At 34.4% G+C, this 23,458-nt stretch overlaps 1 protein-coding gene across 7 annotated transcripts in view; it reads right to left on the bottom strand.

Annotated features, from left to right (window-relative positions):
* The window catches only part of RIT2 (Ras like without CAAX 2), a 475,191-nt gene that overhangs the window by 301,501 nt on the left and 150,232 nt on the right, over positions 1 to 23,458 (bottom strand). For all 7 annotated transcript variants that reach the window (XM_035719223.2, XM_049112675.1, XM_049112676.1 and 4 more), the window contains one exon: positions 8,172 to 8,228. In XM_035719223.2, coding sequence (XP_035575116.1) covers positions 8,172 to 8,228 — 57 coding nt within the window. The remainder of the gene's footprint in view (positions 1 to 8,171; positions 8,229 to 23,458) is intronic.

Below are 23,458 nucleotides of genomic sequence, written 5' to 3'. Positions count from 1 at the left end.
GAATGAAAATCAGCCATTGGATTATCCCCTATAGAGTCAAACTGACCTTGATAAAAGCAATTTCAGTGGAGTGATAGGATTGAAAATCTGGCTAGAGTTTATTGAAGAAAGTAAGAGAAGAATTAGAACTGAGGATATAAACAACTCTTTGAGGGGCTTTACAGCATAGATAGTGGGAAAATGTGGTGGTAATGGCAGAGAAAAATCAATCAAAAATTAAATTCTTTTTAATATTTAAGATGCAAGACATAGCAGCATGTTTTTATGATGATGCAAAATGCTCCATAAAAGAGAAAAAAATTTTACTTGAGTGGGATTCTTCAGCAGAAAAGGAGGATGGGATCTACTGACTGGAAAGTGTGGTACACACTTATATAGGAACATGGATATCTAAGTAATGAAATTAGTAGGAGGACTAAGTATAGATGTAGAGAGGTGGGTAGCTTTGGAAGATTCTTAGGGTTGAGATTCTTTGGAAATTTATCTTCTGATTGCTTCAATTTTTCTCAGTACAGAAACAAGCAAGGTCGGGGGTATAGCTCAGTGGTAGAGCATTTGACTGCAGAAATAAGCAAGGTCATAGAGAGTGTGAAGATGGGAGAAGTTGCTGGTGTTAGAGGTGTTAGAAAATGAGTAGACAATGACCTGTATGTATTTGCTGAGCTTAACTCAAAGTCCACTTGAGGTATATCTAAAGTGAGACCAGGAAGCATGGTCATGCTCAGTTGACCCAATGCTGTTTCAGAACAAGCAGATGTTTGGGTTTAGCCTGGGCAGTGCTTAGCTTACTACATCAAATATGAGAAAGGAAAGAGATCTGAAATTCTGTGATTATGGAATATAATGTAGATAAGAGGGGAAAAGAGGACACCAAAGTCATTCACACATTCTCTAATTCAACAAGTATTTTCAGCATTCCCTGTAAACCATTCACTATGCTAGGTTCTGTGTAAAATACAGTGAACAAGGTAGACATGGTCCCTACCATCATGAAGCCTATATCCCACATGGAAAGACAGACAAAAAACAGCACAGTTTTCAATGTGGAATTTGATAAATATTATTAAGGAGAAAAGACACGTGTTGATATTGAGAATAAATCTGTATGTTACACAGGTGGTGGGGATTTATGTGTTGAGCAGCTAAGTTGGGAAAAGAAGACCTTTTTGGGGAGGTGATATACAAGCAGAGTGCTAAAGGATGAAAAGGAACTTTGTAGTGAAAAGCAGAGGAAAGGTGTTCAAGGTAGACAATGGCATATTGGCAAAAGCTAAAACTCAAGGAAGAGCTTGCTTGGGATATTTCAGGAACTGAAGGAAGACTGGTGTGGCTGGAGAATAGCAAACAAGACAGCGTTACAGGATAAGTGGAAAGAAAATCAGGGGCCAGAGTGAAAACAGAGTTCAATTTCTGATCTGATTCCATACTTACTTCCTTTCTGTTCTAATATGTTTGGCATTCCAGAGCCACTAATGCAATCCTTCAATTTCAGTTTTTTAAACCTTAATTTCCTTCAAGAATTATACTCTGGCACTTATTCTACCTGGTAATAATACCCCCCACTTCTCCAAATCTCATGCTATCCCTTCAGTGCTGCTCTAAGGATCATAGCATTGTGGTTTGCTCACTAGAATAATCAGACACATTAATCTATGCTAATGTATAAATGACTCCTAATGGTTCTGGGCATTACCTCTCCCCTGAGCATTTACATTTTAACAGGGATTTTCTAGTGACACAAAGAGGTGACTCTATTAGTGTACATTTTAGACACTAAGCAGACCATTTCAGTTGATTCAAACACACTATTTCCTTTAAATTCTTAGCTTAGGAATTTTGTGTTTCAGCAAAGATACTGAGAAATGTATACTTAATGTGGTACCGTTCTCCTACACCGGTCTAATCACATTGATATTTTTCACACTCATGTATTGTGGTGCAATCATAATCATTAGACATGGTGCTATCCACAGACGACCTGTCCATATTGTTGATGTACTTCGCCACCTAAGTGAAGCCCTTGCCCTTTTTTTTTTTTTTTTTTTTTGGAATTTCCTAAATCATTCAGGAAGACTTAAATCTCTATATGACATTTTCTTCTTTTCTTGTAGAGCTTGTTAAAGTCTTTACCAATTGTTCAGAAAGAATATAAATATTTCAGGTGAATGCATTATGCAGTATTCATGCATGGTCTGTAAGTGAAATTGGAAGTCTAAAACACTAAAAGAGGAAAAGCATTCACAGCTGAGTCAATTATAAAAGAATATGTACCTTGAAGATAGGATAGGTAAGTATAGCTGGAAACCTGTTGGTCATATGAAATTCTGGACACCATAAGAACTGAATAAATGTTTGGACAGGTAGATTAACAAAGTGATAACTGATTCCTGGGTTGTGAAAGTTGTTTTCCTTCTGCAGGAAAAAGCAACCCAAAGAAACAATTGGATAGGTCCTTAAGACCAATTTTCTTCTAATCAAATTATGTGATTGATGTACTTATACAATGACCTCAAGTTATCCTAATGCAATGAGGAAAAAAGGATAATTTGACTCTGGATAAAGAAAAATTATCAACTCTTACAGATAATGAAATAAAATTAGGCAGAGAGGCTCAGAGAGGAATGCATTCCTGCTTATTTTTGGGTACCATCCATTACCATGCCTTATACAACGCCCAAATCATGGTAGCTACCCAACAAATATGTGTTAATAAATTAACATTGAATAGAGAAGAAGAGGAGAAATAGTAAAAAGAGAAAGCAGAAGAAATTATAATTGACATTAGTATAGTGCTTTTAATTTTTCAAAGAAATTTTCTTCTGGTAACCATTTTAGGTCAAGAAATAGCCATTAACATATATAGGGAGTTTCTAGGGAAGACACTAACACACTTTTGATTAATTATTAGTCTAATCACTCCCTAGGACTCTAAAGTTAACTGTAGCAAAATGTAAAAGTGATTAATTCTTTTCTAGAAATATTTATTCATCCAGTCTTTATTCAATAAATATTTATTGAGCATCTACTATATGCCTGGCATAACACAAGGTCTGGGGAAACACTAGTGAATAATATATTGAAGTTCCTATCCTTATGATACTTTAATTAAACAAATAATTTAAAAGGTTATTTAGTTATATATTGATAAGTGACGTTAAGGTATAGTCAAGGTTCTGAATGAATGTATGAAAGTAGAACATATTTTTATTCTAGGTAATCAAAGAGGACTCTTAAGGAAGCAATATTTAAGCTGAAACTGGACCAGTGTATGACCTACCCAGGCAAATATGGAGAGTGGAGAGGTAAAGAACGTTTAGGGCTAAAATATATGCATAAATGTTTCAAGGCAGAAAGGGGCTTAGGAAGTTCGTTCATCTAAAATAAGGTAGATTTGGTTGAAACCCAAAAGGAGGTGGAATGTGACAAGTGTGTAAGCAACAGTAGCAAGACCATGAGAATCTTTATTCTTAGAATTTTATTCTTCATCCTAATAATAACTGACAACACTGGAAAATGTTAAGAAGAGCAAATTTGTGTTTTTAAAGATATTCCTGGACTCCGTGTAAAAACAACTGGAAGAGCTAGTCTAAATTGGAAATGGGGGTAGCTTAGAATAAGAAGGCAATGGCAGTTACAGAGAGATGGGGACAGTTTCAAGATATTTTTAGGAGGTAGCAACAACAGAATTTGCTGAGTGATTAATATAGGACAAGTTGAGATAGGTATCAAGAATTCTGTTGGGTTTTTGGCATGAAATCCTGTGGATAAAGAGGCTTCCTATGATAAATAATCCTAAAAGAAGTAAAAGTCTATTAAAGATAATCCATTATTAGCTAAATTTGAGGTTTACTCTTTTCTGCCTCAGAGCTATCTAAATGTAAAAGTCAATAATATATATATATATATATATATATATATATATATATATATATATATATTTTATCTCAGATAAGAGTACAGGACTGTAGATATTTAAACCTTTAGTCAGATCTTTAAAGACCTGGAGTCTTTCCCACCCTCTTGCAACTCTGCACATTGTATCATTATTATTTCATCTTTAGGACTTCTGATTCCAGAAATGCTCCAACTCAGTCACATGTTGTATCATATTACTTGGGTGCCTGTATTTTTTGTTCTTCTGGGAATGTCTTTTCTTCTTTCCTTCATTTGCCTAACTTCTATCCATCTTCAAAACTCAGTATGGGGAATAGTTTCTCTCCACATATTTGTTCCCCTTCAGGTCAGGTGAGATGTTCCCACATTGCCCTCTTCTGCATCTTCTGTTTTTCTATATCATGAACTCATTGCATGATCTTGTTTGCTAATTTATCTTTTCCACCTTACTGGGAGTGCTTCGAAAGCACTTGTGTTTTTCTCTCTATATATCCATGTATAGTGTAGTACCTGGCACATAATAGGTGCTAAATATCTATGTGATAAAATTTTATAGGCTTGCAGAGAAGGGAGGCCAAAACATTACTCTTTGAGGACAGTGAGAGATAATTACTAATTATGTACATGACTTGATCAAAGTTATGATACTGTGTAACTGAGAGGGAACACAAATCCTTCATGGTTCAAAATTTTCCATCCAGTATCAAATCTCTTATTCAGAGCAATCTATTTGATGCTATGTCTTGTTTCCACCCATGTAATTTTCCAAGTAAAGTTACCTGGTTTCCTATGCTCACAAGTTGCCTTCATTTGATTACCAATAAAACATGAAGAGAAACAATTCTCAACATATAAAGATATCAATAAATAATCATTTGAACTAAATAATCATTTGAACTAAATAATAAATAATCATTTGAACTAAATATACAGTCTACAAATGAGAACCTGATATTTATATTGTTGGTTTTGAGGAAAGGAACACTGTACTGTATTTCAAAAAAAAAAAAAAACTTGATATCCGATTGATATTAAACTAAAATTACATACAATAAGATTTTTAATTTTGAGTAAGTTACAATAAAATTTAAAGGACATAGCAAAACAAAGCATCCTAGGTCATTTTCTCAAATAACTCAAGTCTTTGAGAAATTCAGACTTCTCTGAAAAGTCTCCTCAAAGGATCCTGAATTCTAGAATGGACAGCAGGAATCTCTTGGGTTTTTTTTTTAATTAGTTAATGAATTTTTAAAAGATTTTATTTATTTGATAGAGATAGAAAAAAAGAGGGCACAGGTAGGGGGAGCAGGAAGGGAGAAGCAGGCTCCTCACCCAGCAGGGAGCCTGGTGTGGGGCTTTATCCCAGGACCCCTGTCTCAGGACCCCAGCTGAAGGCAGACACTTAACTAACTGAACCACCCAGACACCTCCTCTCTTGGCTTTTAAACATAGGAAACTGTGATCTGAAATCACAGTGAATACAACTTTAAGAGGGGGTCACTGAACTTCCTCCCCATCCTTTCAAAACCTCTCAGCACTTTGCTTCTTTTTTATAGTAATAACTAAGTTCATAGATAACATAAATATTTGTGTATTTGTCTGAATTCTTTTTGAGTTGAAAATTTCTTAAGGGCTTGAACTGTGCTGTATTAATCTTTTATTTCTAGAGGACAAGCAAATTGCTTGGCAATGTAGGCATTTAAATTTTTTGCCGATCAAATTACATGCAATAGTTATTGCTAATGATTTATTACTAATTAAAAAATAATGTGTGTTTATTACGAAGGGTTGAACATCAGGACTTTGGTCAAAACATTTCTTATTATTCCATAATTACTTTACTATGGAAAAAAAATCAAACCATACTTAATGTCTAATGCTTAGAGTTACTCATTTTAAAGATTAAAGCTTCAATTTATCCATATTTGGCACCTAATTAAATTAAATTAAGTTCCTTAATTTAATTTTTGAGTGAAGTCTTCTCATGAAAGAATAGAATCAATACCTTTCAATATCCCTTTCATAGGTATCTTCTGTGGATTTGCAGATGCTAGACCCATTGCATTGGTTACTAAGATTGAAAATGTTGTCACTTAAGAAAAACAATTATGCCTTTGGGTACAACATTCATTGGTATCAGATAATATCCCTAATTCTTGTCAGTTAATAAAGGGAATCTAAATTTTCAGAATTGATGTAGATTTGAAAGAAAAATAATTTTAAGATGAATGTAAGGAAGAAAAACAACATGCAAATCCTTCAAACATTTCAGAGAAAAGCTCTTCAAAAACCTCAGTCAGTAGGATGACAAACAAATCTGCACAGAATTGAAAAAATATTCATTTCCTATATAAATTGTGAAATAAGTATCCTTAATAGGCATATTCTTCTCTAATTTGTACGATTTCAAAATGTACTAATATGAATTTCCCCTTGAGGGGCCATTAAATCAGCCAGACTGAGTTATAGTTATGTAGCTTGAGCAGATGAAAAGTAAATTATTGGGATTTTTACCTTCCTCAAACAGGATACCAATGGAAAATTATTAACCAATATTTTCATTAGAAAAGACAAGACATAAAATGATGGGAAATCGAATTGATAGTAATAAAGTGCTCTGTGTCTCCACTTTCAAACTTCTTCCTTTAAAGCTATTTTATTTATAGCCAGATAAAGGTACAATTTTAGCTGTCTGTTAGTGCAGAATGTCCAGTTAGCTTAATTTCAAATGATGGATGTACTTTATGGAAATCTAAAAAAATCATCATCATATTCTTCTTATTTCTTCCTCTTGAAAGAGCCATTTATAATTTATTCACATATATTGTCCTATTCAAGCTGTAGATGGGAGAGGCTGGTGAGCAAAGGTAGCTTTTTCAAATACCAAAGCATAGAAAGCTTAAACGATGATGAAAAGTAATGAACAACAGAGTGAATTTGTGATTTCACAAATGATATATTATACTGTTGAATTTTCCAGACTAGAGATTTCTCCTCTTCTGTAATTCATAGTGCGTTATGCAAAGTCACCAGCATTCCAGAAGCGAGATATTTAGAAAATGGATTTAGAGGATTGCTTCTAAAACTTTACAAAGTGATTATTTTCTCTTCAGAAATAAGACTCAACTCCTTGAGGAAGTGCTTTCTGATTAACAATGCATAAATTTCCTGCACTGAAATCTTACTAATTGGTTTAACTGATGAAGTCTTGCTGAATTGTGGGACATTTAAAAATGAGTACATTTTATTCATTTCAACAGCAGTATTCAGGCAGATACCTTATATCCTATTACATATAGGATAATATTTTATATACACAGTAGGACCTTGAATTAAAATTGCTTGATGAGCAAAATAGGAATTAGAGGATCATACCCCATGGAAGTGATGGTAGAAAATACTCAGACAAAGGGAATAAAGAGGATAAGGGATGAGGTGTATAGTCTAAATTGCTCACAATCTAGGCAACCAAGCAGCCATGAGGGGTCCAGAACTATGTGTTTTCCTTCTCCCATGAATTAACATTTGATGTGTTTTCAACAGTAATATGTTTCTAGACAACAAGTCCTATAGCAGACTCTGGGAATTTCCAACTGATCCTGCAGAGTAGCTCTTTGCAGGAGTAAAGCAATGTTAAAAACATCTTTTCTGCTTTGAGAGAGGAAGAAAACTTGTTCCCAATTGCAGTATTTTTGCTCTTAGCATGATAAAAAGAAAATTGGATAGGAAGAATGAAACATGCCTGGATTTTTGGCTTTAACAATATTTTGACTCTTTGGATCTCAGTTTCCGCATTTACCAGATGAGACTGGTGAACAAACTTATATCTATATCTAAAGTCTTTTCCAAATGCACCATTAACATGGTTAACCAATTCTGCAGTAGAAGATCCAGACACTGGATCCAGACACTAAGTGAGCAAATGACCAAATAAGCATACAATCAACATCAGTTATATTATCCAGAGCAGAGCTTTTCAAATGCAGGTAGATATCCATTAGTGGATCCTGAAGTCAACTTAATGTATTCCAGCCATCATTTATCAGGAAGAAATAGAATAGAATGAAAAATATGAGAGTACACAGTCAGAAGTAGGGACAAATACTGTTTCTCAAAGCTTGTATTATGGTAGCTTATAAGCTCTATATTTATGTGTATGCGTACTGGGTCATAATGTAAACATATTTCTTATTCTCCATAAACATCAACGATATTTGTCAGCCACTTATTTAGACTGTCTTTATTTGGTCTAAAAGAGAAAAGAGGCTCATACTCACCAATAGTGGGGTCGTGATAATCAGGAAACTGATGGCTAATAAACTGCATTGTCATTGCTGAAAAAAAAATTAATTCAACTTAATAAAAATTCACCAATTCATCAATAAGTTATTCACCAATGTAGTTCATCAGTCTTTTAATAAGATCTAGTAAGTGACTTATTTCTCTGAGTGACTAGTTTAATTATGCAACATGAACCACCAAATGATAGAGAAAATTCTAGAGGAGAAAAAATGTTTTCTAGAAAGAAAATAATGCCAGATACTTCTCTGGAATAAATATATCAAAATTTTAAGTGTATTTTAATAAAAATTACATTGTAGTAAAAATAAGGCTCTTGGCATAATGAGAATATAAAGTAGCTATAGAATCCTTCTTGGCTTGCCTTGGTGTAAAAGTTGGTATTGGTTGAGAACCTTTTACTAAAGGTTCTATACATATTCTGGGACTTAGTTATCTCCCTCGTGTTTAAAATAAGGAGATAATCTCTGAGGCTCTGTTAGTTATTAAAGATACATGATTATATGAGTTTTTATCCTTAGCCAGCTTTTTCATTAAAATTATTTGTCACTGTTGTTTTGCTACTTAGGTCCTTTTGTTAATTTTCATTACTTTTGGGGGATATTTCCTCCAAATTCTCCACATTCTTTTCCAATCAATAATTTTACAAAATATCCATAATTTTTCTATTATAGTTTCCTCATGTAAATGTCCATTATTAGGAGACAAATAGGATGCTGAATGAAGCAAGAAACTTGGAAAAAGACTTGTATATAGTAGTTCTCTTCCTTCCTTTGCCCTTGCTAGACCTGCATAGCCCAGTGATAGCAAGAATCCTAAGTCAAGTTGGTGAGAAACTCCCACTCATGATATTTGATCTCCCTGGACTGTCTTCAGCAAGAATCATTTTAAGTCTGATTGGTAAGAATTCCCCTACTCCTGTTAGTAATTATCTATCCACCATTGCCTGTCCCCCCATTCCTTGCTCATAAATCTCCACTTTTCCTTGTTGTGTTTACAGTTGAGTCCAGGTCTATAATGAGTTCTCTTTAACCTTATTGCAATAGTTCCTGAATAAAATCTATTTTTACCATTTTACTACCCAGCTCTGGTTTCTTTTAACAATGTGTTCATGCTCCAGCAAATGTTTAAAACAGAGAAGACAGTTAAATTCAGCAAACCTGCACAAGGCACTAGACTAAACCTGCTGAGAAATGCAAAGAAACAGAATCTGACCCAGTGATAAAGAATTTCTGTTTACACTTTAATAGTGTTGACTTCCTGTCTTTGCATTGACAAAGGAAGTCTTCATATGAAAGTATTTCTTAATTTGACAGTTTAGGGCAAATTTTTGAAATGAAAATTAACATTTCTTACAGATGACTTAAAGAGTTAAATATTTCAGGTAAACAAACTGAAAGCAACATGTTTATTAAGTAGATATCAAGGAAAATTTGGATTTTTTTTTTTTTTGTGAGTTTTTAAAAGAGCAGTATCCTCTATCTCTTACTGCCTGGCTGGTTTACTCCCAACTAGAGTGCGGAGATTGGAGGCCTAGCCTCACAATGAACTTTTGGCTTGGCTAGTCAATCAACTAAATTTCAAAGACAGCTCAGACTTAGTAACTTTAGAACTAAAAGGAGATTACCCACTCTACTTAAAGTGAAGAGATATGTACCTATTCACTAAGTGACAAAAGCCTCATCATCCACCTTATGATAATCAATTATCTAGGCTAAAATCTTGAAGATGTCTTTGGACATTTCCCCTCTCATATCTTCCATAGTTTCCATGAATTTTTATTTTACCTCTAAAATATCTTTCAAAATGTCTTAATTGTGATATTACACTAGTTTAGAATCTTTTATTTTAAATCCCTGTTGCCATAGACTTAAAATTGATTTCTCTGGAGCTCTTTTCTTTAACTTCCATTAACTTCCACAGTGACACCAGAATCATCTTTTTTTTAAAAAAAATCTAGTTATTCATATGTAAGCAACTGTTAGGATAAAGAATAAATGTGGTCCTTCATGGGTTCACTACATCTCTTCAGGCTTGACTTCTACCACTACTCAAACCCAGCTACTCTGTGTTCTCAGACTTAAAGAAGGAAGGACGTTCTACTCATGAGCATGCCTTTATCCTGTAGTGTAGCACAGCCTTCACCTTCTCCTTCATTTTAATATCATACTAACAAAGGCTCTCCTTGACCAAACCTTCATTAGGCTCCTCTGAAGCCTCCTTCTAAACCAGGCCATGATTGTCAGGCATCCATGCTCATCTCTGCTTTGCTAAGTTTTAGCTGTACCCTACCAAGTCAGTTTAGAGAGAATTTTCCACATTGATAAATGGTCACCCTTGATATCTGATCAAGTTCTTCATCTCCATCTGCCATGTTTGCTTTGGCTGACCTTCAGCAAGAATCCTATTAAGTTTATTCAGCCAGAATCTCCCCTGATTTTCCATTCACTAATTTCCAACTTGCTTCTTGGCTATGCATTCCCACTTGTCCCTATATTTGGAATTGAGCCCAGTATTGAGCCTCAGTATTGAGCTTCAGTATTGAGCCTCAGTATTGAGCCTCAGTTAACTGAGGGAGTTCTTTTTCCCCTATTATAATTTTTGTTGAAATCTATTTTCACCACTGTAGTGTCCAGCTCTGCTTTTCTTTAGCAATATGATAATTTCTCCACGCAAGTGTCATACTATTCAATCAACATATTTAAATTCTTCATCAACCAGGAGCCAGTACATGATAGTCCTCAAAGTTCCCAAGAAGCATTAGAAAACACTGTGTATAACTAGTGTTTAAGTTAATTTCTATAAACCTTGGAAAGAATTTTATTTTATTTTATTTTATTTATTTATTTTTTTTTTGGAAAGAATTTTAAAGGTGAAGAAGTTTGGGACAAATTTAAGAAAGAATATATAACCATTTTAAAAACTGATATATATATATTTGATATAACACTTGAGAATCACAAAACCAGTATCAGAAATAAATGAATCAAAGATTTACTTCTTCACTTATTTATAAGAATACCTAGCATATATTTAGATGATGGAGTTTGTGCTTTCATGGAAACCTGCTGCTTTTTGTATAATTGAAAAAGCCCTTCAATTCTCAAATCCTCTGCCCTACCACTGAGACAGAACCAAAGAAAAGAGAGCCAGCTGAGCTTTGTTCCAGAACTTCAAAAGATAATTTTAGAAAGATTGATTTGTAAAAGTTTCTTTTGTGTTTTACAAAGTGGATGCCTGATGGGATGTGTAAGAGCCAGTTCCCTTTGCGAAGATGATATGTAAAACAAACAATTTTTAAAAAATCTCGCCTAAACACATGTCAAATTCAATGTCGGAGATAAGTAATCTGCTAAATATCTATTGATTGTATTGGAGACTAAATTTTATTTATTTTATAATATACAGGTTTACATCCTTAAAATCTGGGGATTCTACTTTCTTTTGCCAAAGAGCTATTCTGGCAGAAACTCAATAATAGCTCCTCCTTTCTTTTTAGATATTTTATTGTATCTTTATACAAAGGCTTTATAATGTCTTAACACATTGGTTTTTAAGTATCTAATGAAAATGAAGGTTTTTCCTGCCTTCCCCAAATATGCCATCCTATACATACATGTACACAATATATTTTTTAAGATTTTATTTATTTATTCGTGAGAGACACAGAGAGAGAGAGAGAGAGAGGCAGAGACACAGGCAGAGGGAGAAGCAGGCTCCATGCAGGAAGCCTGACATGGGACTCGATCCCGGGTCTCCAGGATCACGCACTGGGCTGAAGGCAGAGCTAAACCGCTGAGCCACCCGGGCTGCCCACCTGTACACAATATTAAGAGATATTGTCCTAGCGAATAATAAATTTCAGCAGTCAATCTTTTGGTTAAAAAGAGGACATCTATAAATATTGTGATTTAAGAGCTTCTAAAAACCCCAACCTCACATCTACCTCTCAGGCATTCCTAATATTCAGTGTAGATACCCATTTCTTATTATGCATTTTGGTTTATTTTTAAGGATTTTATCCATTTATTCATGAGAGACACAAAGAGAGAGACAGAGACATAGAGAGAAGGAGAAGCAGGCTCCCTGTGGGGAGCCGAACATGGGACTTGATCCCAGGACTCCAGGATCACCCTGAGTCAAAGGCAGATACTACTGAGCCACCCAGTGGCTGTATTTTGTTTTGTTTTGTTTTGTTGGTTTTTTGTTTGTTTGTTTGTTTGTTTGTTTGTTTGTTTGTTTAAGTATCCCTTGAGGAGTAGTATACAAAATTCCTAAACTTGAGTGTGAACCAGGTTGATGGATCAGTTGACAAAAAATACACCTGGAAATCATGAAAAAATTATATGTTCAGAAAGACTTAGGAAAGGAGGGCAATATATTACCAGAAATAAATTTCACAAATATTATCCTAGAGTTATTCTGTATGACTTTGTTGTTCTGTAAAAGATTATGAGTCACTTTGGAAAATTTTGAAGAGGAACAATCTCATATTTTCCATACACTTTAGAAAAGTTGCTGCATCAATAGAGTCAGAACATTTTTCAGGGATTACCAAAAAAAAAAAAAAAAAAGTCTTTCAATAATAAGACAGGCTTGTTGTGAGTTTTTTTGTATATAAGTATGTATTTGAAATAGTTAAGAAATATTCTACAAAGTACTGAAACTCTGGACAATATAAAGAGGTTTATTGTATTCAGAGATTCACTCAGAGTCAAAATCATTGCCAGTGTACATTTAGCAGTTGTCTCAGAGATAGTATTACTGAACTCAGCTGTAGGCTGTGTACATCAGCCAGAAATAAGAATGCTAAGGAGGAAATGGGATGGGATGATGGGAAGCAAGCACAAAAATCGGTTGTATCCCTTTAGGTATCTTAGAACCCTTGATCAATATAGACTTGTGTGTATGAATTAGATAAATACTGGCATTGGACCACAGAATCTCTGTATCAAAGAGAGCCATTGGGGTAGTTATATTTATTTTTATGAAGGTTATTGATTTGTATATGCTAATTTTAAACTCTCTACTTTCCTAAAGGATTTTATTATTTGAGCTATTTTTATCATACATTTTAGGAGTTTCTATCATATATATATATACAAATAGAAACAGCTTCCACTTCTTGTTTCATAATTTATCTTGTTAATATTCATTGGTTAATTCATCTATCCAGGAAAGAATTAAATAGCAGTGCAAACAATGATCATTTTGACTTTTTTCTTGATCTCAGTGGGAACAACTTTTATTTTCACAGTAAAATACTGGCATTAGTATTGTGATATATTACATATTTCATCATATTATGGAAGTAGTAATTGATTTCTGCTTTTTTGAAATCAATAAGGAATCAGAGTTGTACTTCTTCAAAGATTTTTTTCAGTATAATGTAGATAATCACATGATTTTTCTCCTGAAAACCATTAATGGATAACATTTTTTGATGACTTATTTTAATAGCCATCCATATATTAAGCCAAATTTGCATCCAGGATTGAATCTATTTTGTCACAATGCCTTATTTTCCTTAATGTGGTATTAGAATATACTAATACGTTATTTAGGATTTTCAAGTTCCTATCCATAAGTAATGTTTGTTTTCTTTGTTGGGTTATCTTCACCTGGATTAGTATCAATCCTATGTTTCCCTTATAAAATAATTTGGGAGATTTTCATTCATTTTCTATGCTCTGAAACAATATAGCATTGGAACCATATGGCTTTTGAAAGTTTAGTAGAACCTATGAAACCATCCAGGCCAGTTGTCTTTTTCATAGAAGTAGTTCCTTGGTAACCTTTCTCTGCTTATTCTGTGCATATTTATCTATTCAAGTTTTCTAACTCTGCTGGGCACAGTTTTAGGAAACTATTATTCCAACAACTTTTCCATTTAGATTTTCAGTCTTTTCAAAGAAGTGTGCCTTGTGATGTTTTCAATTTCCTTTTTATTAGTACAGTTTCCTCCTTATAATTTTTTTCCTGTATCCATTATTTCTTTGTTTAAAGTAGTTTTCAGTTTGTCTATTTTGTAGATTGTTTTCAAAAGATTTTAATGCTTGTTTCATTATGATTACTATGATTAATAATAATATCCGTGGATTTTCTTTTATTTCCTTTGTTGCTTTTGTCTGTATTATTTCCCTGGTTGTTTTATTATTTCTTTGGTTTACTTTTTTCATTAACTCATTCATTTATTTTTATTCTTTTAAATTTTGTTGATAAACTTATTGTAGATATGAATTATCCTCTGATCTCTACTTTCTATCTTCTATATAGTTCTATATTCTTCTTCAGAAATTTATGATTTCTACTTGTATTTTTCCTTTCATGTATGAGTTGATAAGTAGGAAGCTCTTTTCAATTTCCAGCTGGTGGAGATTTTTTAATTTTATTTTTAATTTCAGTTTTATTGCCTTGTGATCAGAGAGTATTACTTCTAATAACTGCACTTTATGTAACTTACTAATATTTGGGGGGCCTTAAAATATAATTAATGTGTTTAATAAAGCAAAATATATTGATAAGAAAGTAGTATTTGATACATATATCAATAAGATTTACTTTATTATTTTTAACTGTTTCATATTCTTATATTTTGTCCACTGCTCTTTGTGCTGAGAATGATGTATATGTTCATGAATTATAGATAATTATAGTCTTATTTGGTGTATAAGTATTGTTACCAGTAATATCTTTGCTGTGGTTTGTGGCTTTTATTATTTAAAAAGTGTCTTTCCTCATCTCATGTAATTATTTTTGTCTTTTTTGTCTGATACCAATATTATAATTACTGCTTTGTTTCTAATTTGCCTACTTTATCTTTGCCAATTATTTTGCTTTTAAATAATTTCATTTTAGGTGGGTTTACTGTATACTACATAGTGTTGGATATTGTTCAAGAGGCAATTTGGAAATTGTTTTCTTTTAATAGGCAAGTTTAGTTATTCACACCTACCTATTCTTATGTTCCTCCATGTTTTTGCATGGCTTGATAGCTCATTTTGTTTTAGCACCACATAATATTCCACTGTCTGGATATACCACAGTTTACTTATTTATTCACCTATTGAAGGACATCTTCATTGCTTCCAAATTTTGGTAATTATGAACAAGGCTATTATAAATATCATTTGCAGGTTTTTTTGTGGCTATAAGTTTTCTTTTTTCTTTTTTTGAATATTTTATTTATGTATTCATGAGAGACAGAGAGAGAGGCAGAGACATAGGCAGAGGGAGAAGCATGGTCCCTGCAGGGAGCCCGATGTGGGACCTGATCCCAGGACCCCAAGATCATTCCCTGAGCCAAAGGCAGATGCCAACCACTGAGCCACCCAGGTGCCCTATGGTTCTAAGTTTTCAATTCCTTTGGATAGATACCAAGAAATATGATTGCTAGATATGTTTATATCAAATATGTTTTAGTTTTCTAAGAAACTGCCAAACTGTCCTCCAAAGTGCCTGTACCACTTTGCATTTCCAGCAGAAATGAATGGAAGTTTCTTTATTTGAACTTTAGCTCCATATCTTTGCCAACATTTGGTATTGTCAATAGTCTTGATTTTGACCATTCTAGTTGGTATAGAATGGTGCTTTGTTGTTTTAATTCATATTTCCCTGATGACATATCATGTGGCACACATTTTTATATGCTTAATTGCCGTGTAGATTTTTTTCTTCAGCAAGGTGTCTGCTAAAGTCTTTAGCCATTTTTAAGTCATGCTGTTTGTTTGCTTATTGTAGGTTTTATGAGTTCGTTGTATATTTTGAATGTCCCTTTCTTCCTTCCTTCCTTCCTTCTTTTTTTTTTTTTTTTTCTTTAGAGAGAGAGAGAACACACAAGTAAGGGTGGGAAGGAGGGGCAGAGGGAGAGGGAGAGAGAATCTTAAGCAGGCTCTACACCCAGCATATAGTCCATGCAGGGCTCAAACACATGGCCCTGAGATCGTGACCTGAGCGAAAATTAAGAGTCAGATGTTTAACTGATTGAACCACCCAGATGTTCCTGCATAAGTCTTTTATCAGATGTGTCTTTTGAAAAGAGTTTCTCCTAGTCTATAACTAATTCTTTTGATATTGTCTTTAGGAGAAGAGAAGTTTTTAGTTTTTTTAAAGATTTTATTCATTCAGAGGCAGAGACATAGGCAGAGGGAGAAGCAGGCTCCCTATGGGAAGCCTGATGTGGGACTCTATCCCAGGCCCCAGGAACACAATCTGATCCAAAAGCAGATGCTCGACCGCTGAGCCACCTAGGTGCCCAGAAATTTTTAATTTTAATAAAGCCCAGCTTCTTATTTTTTTTCTGCCTTATGCCAAGATATTGAATCTCAAAAGACATTGCCATACCCAAGGTCTTCTGTTTTCTCTTATGTTATCCTCTAGGATTTTATAGGTTTTTATTCTACATTTATGTCTATGATTTATTTTGAGTTAATTTTTGATCTGTATAAGGTCTATGTCAAGAATCATTTTTTTTGTATGTGAATCTCCACTTTTTTCAGCACTGTTTATTAAAGAGCCTATCTTTGCTCCATTATATTGCCTTTACTTCCTTGTCAAAGATCAATTCATTATACTTATGGGGCCATGAGGCTTAGACGTATTTCAGGAAGGAAAGGAAATGGATTTTGTTGAACACATAGTAATCTGTAGTATATGGAGTAAAAGATCATCAGAAGGAAATGTGAAAATGTCAAATGAAGAAAAATAAAATGTCACCCTTTTCACCCCCGCAAAGAATAATCAATCATTTCCTGAAAAACTAAGGTCTTAATGTTACTATTTTTCTTTCTAATTTCCATGAAAGATGTTTCTACATTTTTTAAAAATAAAACATCTTTAAAGGTGAACACCTCAAGGAATTATCAAAAAAAAAAAAAAATCCACACCTGTTTCACTTCTTACAAGTTGAAGCAGTCTACATGGTGGAAATCTACGTATAACTTTGTACATTTTAAAATTAATTCTCTAGCTAGGAGTATTTCTGAAATGATGGGTAAAGGTGTTTTGTTTTGTTTTGTTTTATTTTTCAGCTTAATTCTGTGGTCATCATGAAAAATCTGGGACAGGAGATAGTGATGGGAGGTTTGTCACACTCATGCACATCAGCACTTCTTAAATTAGTTTGTCTTTCACTGGCTTTATGAATACAAAGAAAGAGTGGAGTGCATATAGGTAGACATTTAAAAATTAGAAACACTGAGTCATCCATTGTAATCTTAGTAAGAGTAATTAGGTATAGAAATAAAGAATATTTGGTGGACTTGTACTCTGTCATTTTTATTTCTAAGATTATTCCAGTTAGCGGATGACCTTTGCTAGCAAATAAGATACTTCCCCTCTCCCCACCATTGAAATGGACATTAACTTAATATTAAGCTACAGATCAGGAAGTGCCTGATGGATTTTGTATCAAAGACGCTTTTCTGTTACTAGTGGTCATCCCATTAACATATGTTATGTAAATGTAGTGATTGCTTAGACTTTATAAAATATTCATTAAATACATACAATAAATAATAGGCAATTGCATCTTCAATGTTCATACAAAAGTATGGTAAGAGATGAAATATAATCATTTTTTAAAAAAACAAACCCATTTTGATTCGACTCCTCTTTTTTCATGCATATGTTCCTTATTTAAATTTCCATTTTATTATTCAGATATTCCAATAATTTACTCTTTCATTTTAAAGTTAAATTTAAATCAACTGCTTCTTGTTTTGCATAATTCAGTATTAAACCATCAAATTTACCTACATGAAAAATCTGACAATATTATATATCACCTTGCTTGGAATGTCAGAGGTATTTACCCCAAGGCAGAGACTAGCAGTTATGAAAAAGGGAATTTATAGAAAGGAGTAATTTTCTACAAATTTTTTAAAAGATTAAAATATTGCATAAAATCACACTACTTTATTATTACTCTCCTCAGCTTTCTGACCCCCAAAGGAGTTTAATATTTATGGAAAGTACTGAACTGAAACTTTGGGGAATGATATAATCTAATTACACAGAGATGGAGGTTGACAAGTCAATGCTTTCCCTTTGGGATATTGAAGCCTGTCAGTGGAGTAGGGAAGATGACGGGAATCTGGTCTGGTCACTAAGACATACTGCCATTTGTCTCTTGGTTTGTTGTGGTACCTTAATAAAATTACTTAAACTTTCTATGTAATTTTTCTTATCTACAAAATGAGAGGAAGACAGAAAGACAATTTAAAAATGCATCCAGATTAAGCATTCAGCAATACATCTTCATTTTATTCTCACTACCATCATTTGTTCTCCGTCCATTTAGGATCGTGTTCTGTTATCTCTATTCTAATTTTGTCTTCTATTGAGTCATTGTCATATGTTCCAGCCATACACTTCTTGAGGGTTTTTCAAGCCTCTCCAGCCATGACCCTGTCCAGGGAAGTCTTTGCTGGTGCTATTTCCTTTGCTGAAATGTTCTATGCCCAGATAACTGCTTGGTTTGCCTGTCTCAGATTATCAAACACATGTGACTTCCTTTGGGAGGTGCTCTCTCACCAATGAATTTAAATCAAAACCCATTCCTCCTCACTAGAACTCCCTATGCTCCCTTCCTGATACTCATTCATTCTATTCGAAAATATTTTTTATGGACCAGACACTGCTTTATATAATGTGTCACATCCTGCTTTCAGGTGCTTCAGACACAGCATTTAGGAAAATGGACTTCTGCCCTTTAGGGTCTTACATTCTAGAAGGTGAGAGAGATACAAAAAATTGGAGAGAGATACAAAAGTAAAAATGCCACACATTTGCATATACATCAACAGTCTGTTAATGGTGACAACTACTACTATAGAAAAAGTAAAATTATTATAGGATTATGTTAAGATATAAAAATATGTTATATTAGGATGGACTCTGTGGAAAAAAATTAATGGAAATATAATTCCCAGGAAGAATAGGAACAATGTCACATTTTTAACTACTAGAAAACTTGTTCATGTAGTTTTTTTTTTTTTTTTTTTTTTAAAGATTTTATTTATTTATTCATGATAGTCACAGAGAGAGAGAGAGAGAGGCAGAGACACAGGCAGAGGGAGAAGCAGGCTCCATGCACCGGGAGCCCGATGTGGGACTCGATCCCGGGTCTCCAGGATCGCGCCCTGGGCCAAAGGCAGGCGCCAAATCGCTGCGCCACCCAGGGATCCCTGTTCATGTAGTTTTTAAAAAGAGAATGTCTTTTACGCCTCAATGGATATATTTATTAGAAATATATCATTATTTAAAACATCATTACTTAAAGTAAGCTGAGAATTATATCCTATAAAAAATTTAAATTTAGGATGAAATTTTTAGATATCAATCTAAAAGTACACAAGTTGAGGGCACAGGGTGGCTCAGTTGGTTAAGCATCCAACTCTTGATTTTGGCTCAGGTCGTGGTCTTAGGGTCATGAGATGGAGCCCAGTGTCCAGCTCTATGCTAAGCCTGGAGTCTGTTTGAGATTCTCTCCCTCTCCCTCTCCATCTGCCCATCCCCCCACTTGCATGCTCTGAATAAATACATAAATACACAAATAAAATCTTTTTAAAAAGTGTACAAGTTGAGTACTTAATCCTTCAAAATTCCTTTATGGAATAATATAACAAAAATGTTTTAACATCTGTATTAACTTGATCAGGGTCACAGATCTATCATGAAATCAAGTTGGTTGGGCCATAGAACTCACCCCAAAGCCAGAGCTTTCCATTGTACTAATTGCTTCTTATTAATTCCCCTCTCTTTCTCTTTCTCTCTCTCTCTCTCTCGGTTTCATTTTTCTTGGTTTTTGAGAGAGGTTAGGGAAGGGAAGAGGGAGAGAGAAAGAATCTCAAGCATGACTATGCCCAGCTCAGAGCTCCACACAAGGCTTGATCTCATGACCCTGAGATCATGACCTGAGCTGAAATCAAGTCAGCACTTAACTGAGGCTCCTCTAATTCCTCGCTCTTACTTTTTTTTTTTTTTTTTTTTTTTTTTTTTTTTTTTTTTTTTTTTTTTTTTTTTTTATGATAGGCACACAGTGAGAGAGAGAGAGAGGCAGAGACACAGGCAGAGGGAGAAGCAGGCTCCATGCACCGGGAGCCTGACGTGAGATTCGATCCCGGGTCTCCAGGATCGCACCCTGGGCCAAAGGCAGGCGCCAAACCACTGTGCCACCCAGGGATCCCTAATTCCTCGCTCTTAACTGAAAATGTGTGCTCTCTCATGAATGGGCCATTTGCTGAATAATAGCATAGATATGTCAGAAATATTTTTATTTTTGAATGGATAAATATGTGAATAAGTCTAAAATTATCTCCTGATTTAAACTAAGGTGAAAATGGTTCATAGTTCTCTTATTTTTGCACTAGAACTCCCAGTCACAAACATTTTCTAAAATGCACTGAGTCAAGGGGTCAGAAACAGCCTCATGAAAAGCCATAGCATGAGGTATTTCTCAAGGAGGGCAGGCCATCCTGTAGAGTACTTGAGGTGGCTCTCAACCTGGAATGCTCCAAACAGGAATAAATAGGATCCTTTTAAGGTCAAGGTAATATGGAGGTATTAGTAATAGCAATATAAGAGGGTCTTTATGGAGTTTACAAAGACATCCAAAGATTTTTCTTTTCTTCTTTGAAGCTTTTAATACTGAAGAGTTTAAACTGTTGGGTAGACTGAAAAGAATACTGACTCAGAAATTAGGTGAGAGCAGTCATCTTGACTCTGATGCCACCATTCTTTTTCACCAATTCATATCTCTCTAACATGAATGGGGGTCTCCTGTTCATCTCTAACATGATAAGGTTCTCCTCATCTCCTGTTCTTTCTTTTTTTTTTTTTTCTCCTGTTATTTCTAGGGCTACTAAAGTTTCTTTTTTTTTTTTAATACTTTTTTTTAATTTTTTTTTAATTTATTTATGATAGTCATACAGAGAGAGAGAGAGAGGCAGAGACACAGGCAGAGGGAGAAGCAGGCTCCATGCACCGGGAGCCCGACGTGGGATTCGATCCCCGGTCTCCAGGATCGCGCCCTGGGCCAAAGGCAGGTGCTAAACTGCTGCGCCACCCAGGGATCCCAAGTTTCTAAATTTTTACAAAATCAGCATTTAGAAAGTGGAATTCAGCAATGGGAATTTAGTGCCTTCTAAATCAAAAGTATAATTTGACACATTTATATGAGGATGCAAGAAGCTCGTAACCCAGATGAATGCCAAACCTATGCCTACAAGATCTGAGTTTTCTCCACTAATTATTATATTCTTGGACTAGAGCCATCATAGTTCAAAGGCAGACAGGTAATCTGAGAATGTAATTTAAATTTTCATTTAGTTATAAAACATGTATTGCAGGTCTGATATATTTCCCTGTGCCCATACATCTGTGGATATAGGATAAAGACGGTTGAGAGGGAAGATTTGAGATCTGGAGGTTAAGGAGTAGATTAGAAAATGGTATCATTTGAGGGTACCTGGGTGGCTCAGTCTTGTAAGCATCTGACTCTTCAACTTAGCTCATGTTTTGATCTCAAGGTCATGAGTCAAGCCCCACATGCCCAGGATGGTACCTATATAAGGAAGAAAGAAAGAAAAGAAAAAAAGAAAGAAAAGAAAAGAAAAGAAAAGAAAAGAAAAGAAAAGAAAAAAGAAAAAAAGAAAAGAAAAAGAAAAAGAAAGAAAGAAAAAAAGAAGAAAGAAGAAGAGAGAAAGAAGAAAGAAAGAAAGAAAGAAAGAAGAAAGAAAGAAAGAAAGAAAGAAAGAAAGAAAGAAAGAAAGAAAGAAAGAAAGAAAGAAAGAAAGAGAAAGAAAGACACCATGTGGTTGGGGGAATGGCACTAAACCAGGGAAATGAATGGGAGAGGCAACCTTGCAGTTCTCCATTTCCTTGAGGGTTTCCTCTTCCATGGAGTACTTCCCTTCCCTTCCCCTTTTCTTCTTCTCCCCATAAAGTATCTGACAACAGAGAGAAATGGTGCTTTCTAGGACATTAAAAATTCTATTTATCTTCACTGACTGATTTTCAAGGATGATTGATGGGACACAAAAAGAAGTGATGGATATTAAAACTCAATATTACCAGTCAATCCTTTTTGCTCTATTCTGACGGATTATTTTGTACTCAATGAAACAAAGAAGAAAAATAGACATTTTCACCAGTCATTTCCCAAGTATTTTATCATTTAGGATAAACTTCATCTCTTTAAGTAAATTCAATACTATTGATGCTGTATACACATGTACTAACATAGGTAAATATATCTTTCTCCCTAACTCTATTCTTAGAGTATAATAATTAATGGAGACAATTATTGGAGTCTGATTCATGTGAATGGGTAATGGTAACCAGAAACTCTTAAAGTGCTCAGATTTTAGAATATATTTGGTTTGCCATGGAAGTTGTAATAGATGTTAATATCTAGTCTATATCTGAATATTCTTATTATTTGCCACAGTAAGAATTTACTCTGTCTTGACACCTTGATCCTGCAGTCAAAGCATTTCCTGGCATTTCATCATGTTAGTAACTGATAGACATTATACATCTTGGGACTGAAGGCTTTTCTTTCATAGCTTTGGAAGAAGATTCCCAAAGCATAAAATACCTGTGATTTATAGTATTATAATATTTTCATATTTGCTAAGAATTTTTCTTTGTTTGATGAACCTCCATCTTATTTCTAGGAATTGTGTACTACTCTGAAGACTAAGTCATAGGCCGCTAATGAGGTTCAGGACACACTACCCCAAAATATGGCATGGTGGCATATTGAATATTAAAGTGAAGGAATGTGAGAAACAGCAGGTATAGGAAAGATTCTCAGTCTCCCTTGAAGCAGGTCATAAGGCCCTCATGTGAAGGCTGTCCTCCTATACTTAGAGGAAAAGAGTTGAAGAAGGAGGGATGCTGAGAGAATCAAAACAAACTGGCCTTAATAAGTCCCCCCACCTACAGCTCCCCCATTTACCACCCTGAGGTCGTATCTTTTTGTCCTATCACATTTTTTTGTAACTTTCCACTCTTCCTCCAACCTATAAAAATAATTAGGCTTACCCACTTCTTCAGGTCTTCATTTCCTTGTGAAGACTCCAATGTCATGTAAAACTTAAATAAATGTATACACTTTCTCTTATGAATCTGTTGTGAGTCCAACTTACAGGGCTCCAACTCGGGGACCTAAGATGGCTAGAGGAAGAGATGTTTCCTCTCCTACACTAGTTAGCTGCTTACCTTACCAAGAAGGACATTGGAGTGTATGGATTATTTTCTC

This window comes from Canis lupus, chromosome 7 (assembly GCF_003254725.2).
Source record: "Canis lupus dingo isolate Sandy chromosome 7, ASM325472v2, whole genome shotgun sequence".
NCBI classification, from domain to species: domain Eukaryota; kingdom Metazoa; phylum Chordata; class Mammalia; order Carnivora; family Canidae; genus Canis; species Canis lupus.
This window is presented reverse-complemented; position numbering and strand designations above follow the sequence as displayed.